This window comes from Poecilia mexicana, unplaced genomic scaffold, assembly GCF_051168715.1.
Source record: "Poecilia mexicana isolate PSO_F unplaced genomic scaffold, ASM5116871v1 scaffold_2, whole genome shotgun sequence".
Classification (NCBI taxonomy): domain Eukaryota; kingdom Metazoa; phylum Chordata; class Actinopteri; order Cyprinodontiformes; family Poeciliidae; genus Poecilia; species Poecilia mexicana.
Window position 1 is genome coordinate 30,116,009 of NW_028263371.1, and position 10,367 is coordinate 30,126,375.

The 10,367-nt window shown below is 41.8% G+C and overlaps 1 protein-coding gene across 2 annotated transcripts in view; it reads right to left on the reverse strand.

Moving 5' to 3' along the window:
• LOC106924954 (histone deacetylase 4-like) overlaps positions 1 to 7,050 on the reverse strand; it is a 64,359-nt gene extending 57,309 nt beyond the window's left edge. The window contains exons 1-2 of one of the 2 annotated variants that reach the window (XM_014998927.2): positions 6,016 to 7,050; positions 1,455 to 1,849 (exon numbers count right to left, since the gene is read on the reverse strand). In XM_014998927.2, the coding sequence (XP_014854413.2) occupies positions 1,455 to 1,578 (124 nt within the window). In that variant the 5' untranslated portion in view covers positions 1,579 to 1,849; positions 6,016 to 7,050. The remainder of the gene's footprint in view (positions 1 to 1,454; positions 1,850 to 6,015) is intronic. The other variant, XM_014998930.2, reaches the window with a different exon arrangement.
• Between the last annotated feature and the right edge of the window lie 3,317 nt (positions 7,051 to 10,367).

Sequence of the window (10,367 nt, forward strand, 5' to 3'; positions counted from 1 at the left end):
TGACAGCCTCGCCGTCTGCCAGCGGGTCACGGAATCGTTCATCAGCTCCCTAAAACGCGAGCCAAAGCTGCTGAACGGGAGCTTCATTAGCCTGCCAGGGAGTAAAGGAAGAGCCTCGCCTAATGAGACGATGCTGTGGACCTTCTATCACCCTCTGGAGCTCATTCATATTGAATTGAGCCTATTAGCCGCCATAAGACCGGATTAAAATGTTTTATTGCGTTTTAGTGAGCGGCGATCCGTCTCTACCAGTAATCAAAACGTGGCGTTCAGCAGCGTGGCGGCCAAGTGCTCGTTACTCGACGTGCGATGGTTAACATTTCATCAGGGGGCTCAGAGGACCCCCATCAAATGTTAACCCACCCGAGAAGCGAGAGGCTTTTATTAACTCTGTTTTAATATATACAGTCCCCTGCAAAAGTATTCCTACCCTCCATAAGAGTGAAGCATGGCGGTGGCAGTATCATGCCGTGGGGATGATTTTCTTCATCTGGGACAGAAAATGTGATCAGAACTGATGGGAAGGCAACACTGGACATTAGGAGAATAAAAAAATATATAATTTCACATAAGAATCAAGAGTCTCATTTGCTGTGATTCAGAATCGATGTAAAATTTCCCAAAATTTATTTGAAAAAAAGGGGGGGGGAGTCTCAATTTTCTAACTATACGGGACGTCGCCGTGCAGTTGGTATGGGAACGTACGCAAACGCGGAAGACACCAAAACAAAGAGGACAGTACAGAAATGAAAAAGGGAAAGAGACACAACCGAACCCGTTGTTGTTGAAGATAAAAATACGGACTTGTTTTGGTTTCCACCGAATGCTCGGTTTGTAAAATGAAAATTGAGAACTCCCGTAAAATGTCTCACTGAGACAGCCTCAACAAGAGACTAAAAGAAAGGTGGCCAAAACAACCAAAACGGCACGAACATGATGCGACTTGGAACAACCCAAACCCATTTATCATTCTGTCTCGCAATTCTTTACACACCTACAGATTGAAGGAGAAATCATATGGTTCAAATTTAAAACCGATTATCAATCAAATTGTGAGACAGTAAAAGACTCCCGTCCTGCTGGGAGTTGTTTTTGTCTTGTGTCAAAATATTGTAATTGTCAGTGGGCTTGATTTCCAAAGCACTGTATTTCATTCCATTGACCGTTTGACGGCACTAAATGCAGCCAGAGCTACAATAGAATGGCCAAGTCAAAGCCCAGACTCAGATCTAAGTGAGAATCTAGTGAAAGACTTTAAAAATTGTGTTCCATCCGGTCTGGTTGAGCTTGAGCTGTTTCCGGAAGAAGAATGGGCAAATATTTCCGCTCGTGCATATTTAATCTAATTAAAAGTATATTTAAATTTGAGATGAGATGGGAATTTTTTTACATTATATGTTAAAAACAATATGGCTAACAATAACAAACTTTTAAAAAGAACTGAAAAGTCTTACCTTGGTGGCTCTTTGATGTCATCTCTGTCAGGTTGGTTCCCACGCAGTTCAGCGAATCGAGCAGCCGGCTCGTTGTGTTTATGTGTGTGTGTTTGTTTTTGTACTGCAGAACAGATGTGAACATTCGTGTGTATGTGTGTGTGTGTGTGTGTGCGTGTGTGTGCGTGTCCTTGTGTAATGCAAGTATTATTCACAGGGAGGCCGTTATCCTGCCAAAACTAAGGGCGTCTGGGAGTGTCCGCTTAAATGCGAGCTCGGGCTGATCCAACGCTCCGGACAGTCGAACAGGAAACTGGAAGCAGGCGTCCAGCAGCAGCAGCAGCCAATCTCCATTAGCCTAATGATGTGGCTACTGCACTTAAAGAGGCAGCACGCTGTCTAGCATCAGCATCAACCTAGGAGACGAGACAGAAAGGACAGCGTCGTTACCGCTTCTTTAAAAACAGTCGGAACTTTCCTGCTTTAAAACAGAAGGAATCGGTTGCGAACGTTCTCCGTTTTCCGTCGGGTTATTTTCGTAAAATCTGCGTCAAACGCGAAGCCTCTGCTGATTTGGAGGAGAGTTAAAGGAGAGGAAAAGTTTGGTTATGCTTACCGATTGAAAAATGTTTCCTAAAATCTTCAGAGCAAAATGGTAAGAAAGTGTGAAAGGGGGGAAAAGGCATAATGTGGCACTTTGCTGCTGATCAAATTGAACCTTTACTTCTCAACGTGAGTTTTAAAAAAGTAGAAAACGTGGCTCCGGGTCATTTTGCCCCTTCACCAATTTGTACCTCTCACCCGTAACGCCGAGTCAGTTTGTTTCTCTTTTTAGTTAAACACTTTGAAGAATTATGGAGCTATATATATATATTTGCTTTTAAATCCATCCAGTTGATGGGACTGAATGCTTACATTTTTAAGGCATAAAGTTTTATGCTACGCCTTCTGTCCACCAATTTGGGTTCTGATCCTCATTTTTACCAGTTTGCGCTAATGAATTTGCGCAGGAGACTCCAAGTAGATTATTTAAAGTTGGGAAAAGCAATGGTGACTGAGTGAGGAAAAAGGTTGCCAAGGGAGGGGAGATTCCTGCTGTTTTATTTAGAAGAACAAAGTTCCTTCTGACCACAACATTTCATACTTCATAAAAAGTCCTTATGAGACACCACAATGATGTATTTGTAAGTAACAGCTGTTGAAAGCCACACCAGAAAAAGTTCCTTATAAATATGTTCGAGGAAGTTTTTTTTGGTCAAACAGATGCAGGTCACCAGAATTTTTTTGGGTACAAAATAACCCAAATTGCAACTATTATCCACAAAAGGTGATCTTTTTATTTTGGAAAGGGTTTTGCTTTGTTGTTATTGATAATAAATACTTGTACTTTAATGTTCTTTGGAAGGTAATGGGGGGGGTAACCTGAATGCCTTGAGCCCAAAGCTTAAGTGTCAGATGTAATCAGTGGTTAACCCTGAAGCACCACAGATAGAAGGGGTAGATCTGCCCCAGGGGGAGGTTGGTGTGGAGGTGGGAGAGGGGAGGGGGAGCGGCGTGGATGTTTACTCCCTGGCAGAGGGTCTCCGAGGCTGTTCGAAGCAGGACGGATGCACGTGTGTGTGTGTGTGTGTGTGTGTGTGTGTGTGCGCGTGTGTGTGTGTGTGTGTGTGTGTGCATTAAAGGCTGGGGGTTGGTCTCAAGACGAGAGGGGCCAGACAGTACAGCCGCAGGACAAATTGTCCCCCCGCCCCGCCAAAAAAAAAAAAAAAAAAGTCGGTCACTGCACAGTGCACGCACACTTTGTGATGAAGGGGCAGAGCTGGGAAGGGGAGGGTCCAGGTTTTAGGGAGAAGCTGGCTGCAACACCATTCTCCAAGGGTATCTCATCTGTCAAGGGAGGGGGGGCATTAACGCGAACGTCCGAGACCATTGTCCCCCCAAGACGCGTTGGCTTGATGCAGGGTGACAGAACTGGGGAGACATGCCCTGCGGCCCAAAGTGTGGCGATGACGGAAAAGCACTCACGGGGAGCAGCGCGGAGGTGGAACATTTCCTAAATATTACAGAGAAGCTGTAATTTTATGTGAAAAACATGAAATATGAATAAAATTTTAAACAATAACGACTACAAGTGTGACAATGTTTTTTTTTTTTGTTTTGTTTATCAGACCTGTACCCTGTGCAGCCATGTCAAATCCAATAATAAAACTGCTTTTTTAAAACAAACAAACACACTCATATAGTTATATTTTTGACCACAGTGCAGTTTTTGGGTGAATAACAGGCAAATCATTTCACATTTTGCTCTAAGTTTTAACACTTTTTTTTTATTTAAAAACAACAAATAAATAACCGTATCAGACTTTATCAGATGATTGCTTTTCAAAAGAAGAGAAAAGTCAATCCTAAAAAGTTCTGATGTTTTATATTGACAGAAAAAGTCTAGATGCAACTTGCAACACGCAACAGATTACAGCAACTTTACTTTTAAATGATGTACTGTCAAAGTTTATGTGAAGAGGAGTGGACACAACTAGAGGTTTATTTGTTTTTGGTAGCGTCTTGTTTTGGTAAATCACCACAAGAAGCTGAAATATCTCAAATTAATTAAAGTAATTGTTTAAAATGTTCTCTATTACTGTAGTCAGAATACTTTCAAAATGTGCATACACAAGATACAATTCAGTATAAGTTACTGGACATAAAAGCAATATTAATATCTGATATCGGTCCAATTCGGTGCATATTCTTTTAATATAAGATCTGGAGATTTTCATTTTTCTTTTTTTTAAATAATATGGACATAATTGATCATGAAATCTTGTGCAAATAGACCTTATTATCAGAATCGTTATGATCAAACCAAGGTAACGGTACCCATCTCCTGCTAGTAGAGATTATTTATTCGAGTCATCCCTCGTGTCCTGAGAGCAAACTGTGAAGAACCAACAAACATTTCTGTAAATCTTTTGTAAGACTGGCACAACCCAGTAAGTAGACCACACCATTTCTTAGGCAACTTTTTCGTGCATGAAATAAAATAAACAATGAAGCTACGTGGATGTGGCTTCGCTACAAAATAGCAAAAAAGAAAGCAGCAGTACCATAATAAAAATACTCCAGGCTCTGGAGTATTTTTTCAATATGTTCTACCCCCATTCCTACACAAACGTTGCTATTTTGTAGATACAAACAAAGAATCTTTCATGTATCACACACCTGCAGCCATGATTTCAATTATATAGATAAACATTCATAAAAATGGGAAATAAAACATTAATTTGTAGCCACATTAACGCACTTGCACTGACTGACAAAGCTAGGGATTAGAAATAATTTGAAGCATAAACAAAGAGTGAATTTTGAAAAATTATTTGCAAAGCAGCTTTTCTTGCAGGAAGAAAATGTTAGGACTTATGTTACAAATAGTATGAAACAACCAAGTGCTGAATAAATTTTGTATTTTCAATCTCTACTACTGGTTTTTTATATTTTTATAGTAACTTCTGTAGGTTACCAAGTGAACCAACTTACAACTTTTTTCACGATAAAATCGAAAGGTCTGCATCGTGAGTACGAAATGACGGTATGAATGACGGTATGAGCAGGAGGCAGCAAAAGCCAGAACCAATGTATATCAGAACTAAGCTGCTTAATCAAAAAGAAAAAAAAGATGATCTCCTTTTTAAAATCTATTCAACTTCAACTGTTAATTTATGGGTTCAAAACAAATAATTGTATGTTATATACCAGCTTTTAGCTTCAAAAATTTGGAACTGGAATCAACAACACAAGAAAATGCATCGGTGGACCGATTGTAGATGACACAGCTTTCTGTAACCCCATCCCTAAAAACGGAGGGCTCACATACACTCAGCCTGTTTCCAGTACAAAACACAACTCTCTGACATACAAGGACAAAAAGTCCACTTCCTCTGCACAATATTTGCAGAAACATGAGCAAAGCAGCGCTTTTAAACCCACCATAATCTACAACTCAGATGTCGCTTTAACAGCTTTAACAGTCCGTACGCCCCCATTCACAAAAAAGAAAAAAGATTGACGCATGCAGAGAATTACCACCGCCCATCCCGAACCATTCACACACAAATATCCGGGCCTGGACCTCAGTTTTACACCTTTTCCATGCCAGCAGCCCGGTCAGAATAGCTCCGGAGAAGTGTTTTCACTCTGTATTTTACGCTAAAGCCCACGGCTCGTTGCTGCTCTATAAATAGCTCAGCAACAATCGGCATAATAAACATCGCCCCTCACTTCCCGCCCGCAACAGCGCAACAAACCGTAGCCGGACAAAAAAAAAAAAAAAAAAAAAAAAAAGACGGCTTAATTCCCCGAAAAGAGGTGAAATAAGTCCTACCGCCTTGAAACACGACTCAGACCCACGGACGACCGTTGAAATGTAGCCGTGGAAAACGAAAGCGAAGCGGAGCGGTGTGGAAACTTGAGCCGGACATTGTTTTGATGAATCCCTGTGTGTGGATCGCATCCCTGGCGGAGCACCAACATGAAAGCGGCGCTGCTCGGCCACACATTCATCCGCAAGGCGCACAAACCGGCTCACCTAACACGGGCCAGGCGGAGGGCCAGGCGTCCCGACGTGTGTCCCGCTCGGTTTGCCTTTTATTTCTCTCCCATGTTAGAGACTCCGACGGGGGGGGCGCGGACGGGGAAAGAAAATTCATCTCCTGACAGATTCCGCCATACTGGATTTTTGTTACAGCCCCAGCGTCACATGGAGCGCCCCTGCATTTACCAGAGGCGGGGTCAGCCGGATGAAAACGGGCCCATCTACCACTGTCCAGGGCTGGGTTCTGGTTGGAGATTGTCGCTACGCTTTTAATAATAATAATAATAATAAAAAATATACTTTGTATAGTAAAGTGTTTTACAATAGCATGGAGTCGGTACAAACTTTATTTGACCAAATATTCCTCAAATAAATCCAAATGTTATCAGAAAGTTGCTTTAGTTCAATCAATAACACAGGCAGTCATATATTTCTAATGTTTATTTCTGTTAATTGTGATGATTGTGGCATCATTGTTCTCGGAAAATAAAAATTTCACTGATCTTTTGACCTTTTATCTTTAATGCTGAGCTCCATGTCTGCCAGGGACGTGAGTAATTATGCCGCCGATGGTTGGTTTGGGCTCCTTTTGCGTTGTGTCGTTGCAGCTTTTCCTTCTTTTTAAACATTTTTCCCTTCCACTTAACTTCCCATTAATATCACTGAATAAATCGCTCTGCAGCTTCTTTAGCGGTAACTCTGTGTGGCTTGCCTTTCTGGTGAAGGTTGCTGATGACAAGTTTTTCCCATCATTACAATGATAATGTAACATTTCTGGGGACTGTTTTTTTTAATATTTTTTATGTCATATTCTAAATATTTGCCTGTAAGCCACAATCATTGTGTGTGTAGTGAGTTATGCGTACTTATCATTTATCTAACATTTTTGAAAACTGTGTGCCCTGTGCTCATGATTTACTGTTAGTATCTATCTAAACCCTATTTAATTGTAAATGTGATAAAAATTTCAAGTCATTAAAGTATTTATAAGAAAACAGTTTAAAGCCTTTTTGATGTAAGTGCCAAACAGACGGGAGTTTTTTTTTTCTAGTTGTTTTAGCATGAAGTAATTCACTGCTGCATTACTGACAAAGGGCCAGCTGTTTGGAAACATTTTATTGTGAAAAACAGAAGGTTTGGCGCGGAAAGTGAAGGAACTCAACCCATAACGCCGTTTCAAAACCTGCAAGCTGTTCTACATGCAGTTACGTCATTTGATCGATTTTTGTTTCTAATCTTTTAACACTCAAGGCTAGCCCACCATGGGAATCTCACCGTGGATAAAGGTAAAATCTAGGAAACAAACAGAAAGTGTCTTTCTTTGAAATTCAAAGGAATCTGACATTATCATAGTTTGGGAAACATAATATCATTCAGGAATTCAAGGAATGTAAGAAATGCGTGCTCACTGGAGCGGCACTGTGTGCTATCTGCGTCACTTTTTTTTTTTTAGCAAAAAAGTGGACCTGTCAGGGTGAAAAAAACCCCTGAAATCTTGTGAGAAACCATTTTCTTTTGTTACATTTGCAGATGCATATTAAAGCTGCACCATAAAACGGTGGTTTAGAAACGTTACAGGCCTAAGAACTCAATTAAATGCTCCCGGTGCTCTCCAAACAACCCAATATTTCTCCCTCCTGCATTTCAACCTCTCCCTCCGACGCTCGACGTCTTCCATAACCTTCGCCAGCAAAATGAAACAAACATTTTTATCCAATTCCTGCTCATTGCAACACGAAACGCCTTTCCCACCACCAGTGTTAATCCAATAAGCCTTTATTTCCATTACTTTCTATTTGATTTTGCATCTCGGCAGCCACCCACAGGTGAGTCTGAAACACCGCGGCCCGTTTCCGCTGACTCGATTACCGTAATATGCTAAGCAGCTTCCATATGGGCTGCATCTGCGTGTGGAGACGATGTTATTATTCAGAAGGCGCAGGAAGACTCTCTGCTGGGGAGTTCAGTCTGCTCTCCCGCCCCTGAGGGGGGCTCCTTCCACGGCTCACTGAAGCTCACAGAGAAACGCTGGGAAAGACACGAAGGAGCTGAAGGAGGCAGAACTTCCAACTTTACAATGTCTTGTTGTTGACGCGTCACTTTAGATCCCAATGAAATGCCCTCGAGACAGAACAGGTAGAAAAATCATGCTAGATATTTTAGCACCATTCCAGACATTACTAGACAGCACTAAACTCCCTCATTCTTTTTTTTTATTTTTTTTTTTTAGCGAAAATCCCAAGATCCTGCTGGCTTTGCTGAAGGAAAAACTCACCAACCTACAAAAACAACCCCACCTCCACTGGCATGCACCCGTGCCCTCCAACATCATCTGGTACCGCAGCCTCTTCCTCTTTAGCAGCTCGACCTCTCCTCCTCCCAGCAAAGGCTGTCTGTGGCTTCAAAACGATGTCTGGTCTTAATAACGGCGGCTCACGGTGTCGTCTTTAGCCGCTTCAGCTCACATCCAACTCTTCTGGGCCTGTCTGCCCGTCACTGGTTCTAAGTCAAGATTTGAAAAATGCAAAAGGCGTTTTGACTTTTCTCGAAGCTTTGTCCGCAAAATATCACTGCTGCAACTACCAAATGGCAAATCTGTGGATATACCGTAGATGTTTTTAGTTTGAAGTTTTCAGTAATTGGTTCATTTGGGATAAGCGACAACGGCCTGTTTAAACCTTCTTTCCTTTCACCACATCTGATAAGCTCCCATGACAAGTAAACTAGTTTCTTATGTTTGTCTGATTGATTAGGCTCAGTACATAATATATTTATTACTTTAAAATATTCAGCTGTTAGCCTATTTTTAGCTGTCAGAAGAGCCTTCTTCAATGGATGAAAACAAACAAAGCCAATCCAAAGAAGCAGAACGAAACTCTGCCGCACTCGTAAACTTTAGATTTGTTTTATATGTACCTAAACTACTGATTTTTAACTATCAAACTAATAGTAAGCCAAATACAGACTTTCACAGATCAGTGTTGGGGATGGAATCCGATGTTCCTCTGCATTAGCAGGTGCAGATCCCTAATGACTTGATCCTCGCCTTCCCTCTTTGTTCCCATCAGAAATAGTCATCTCTGTCACGAGACTCTCTTTTGTTCGTTCCAACCTGACCTTGGCTTTTGCACTGCTCTGCTGCAGCTGGCTTTTACTTTTATTTCATTTTTTTTAAATTGAGGTTGCTCCTCCTTCGGAGTTAAGGGGAAGGAAGCCTGTTGGGATGGTCATATCCATGGAAACAGAAGATTATACTGTAATTTGTGGATGAGCTGCAGAGGCTTCGGTTACATAAGACGACAGGTCTTGGGAGGCATTGCTGATGTTGTCAGTAAGCTGTTTGGGGCTGCAAACTATGACAAGTAAACCCGAAGGCCTTCCTCAGGTTTTTTTTTTTTTTTACAAGTTTTCCAATTGGAGGGAATAATTTGAGAGGTAAATATGTGAATTCTCCAGAATGCAAACAAAACAAAAAGTACAACCATTAAATGTTCTTTTAAAATGCTCCATTAACAGGAGCGTTAAGGTTAACGCTGGTGTTTCTCATCACTTCCATGTGGCTTGATCGTCAAACTGGGTTTACAGCAGCTGTCCGGGAGCACAGATTGCTCCAGGACATCTGCATCCGTATTGTTTGCATATTGACTTTTGCTGACGCAGACGCGCGCGTTAAACGCTCAGATGTGTGTGTCTGTGCGACGAATCTGAAGCGAGTTCATTGAGAGCAATGATGTCAACGCAGGGATTAGATTTGGTTTATGTTGCCCCAGAGCTGCGCATTTGCGACGAGCACGCTCCAAACTGCCAAACCGATGATTACGTCGGTTGAACTATGTTTTTGCATCCAGGAGGGTATTTGGTACCTACTTTCTGTTTTTGTGGGGGATTATATTCAGCGTGATTCATTTAAAAAGGCATCTGTACCGCAAAAAGGAAAAAAAAAAACTGGCCTATAAAAGACATCCTGAGTAATGACGTTCCAAAAATACACCATGTTTCAGGCCGGTGGCTGGGTGGGGGGGATGGGGAGCAGCAAACTGGCCGGAAAGTTAACAGACGAGCGTTTAGTGCCTGCAAAAAAGAAAAAGAAAAAGAGCTCTGCTGTGATACCACAGAAGACACATCACACACAGGCTGTGGACCAGACCACTTGCAATACACACAAAACTGCCTGTTAGTGGTTTTCGAAGGGAAGCAGTTGTCTCACCCAACACAGACCCACATGAGTCAGATGCAGTGTGCAGACAACACTTTGCAGACCTCAAGAATCATAAAGATCCTCTGCCTTTAGCCCACGAGGATGAAAGCACTTGCGACTCTCAACAGTTGTAGATTGTCCAAAGCCC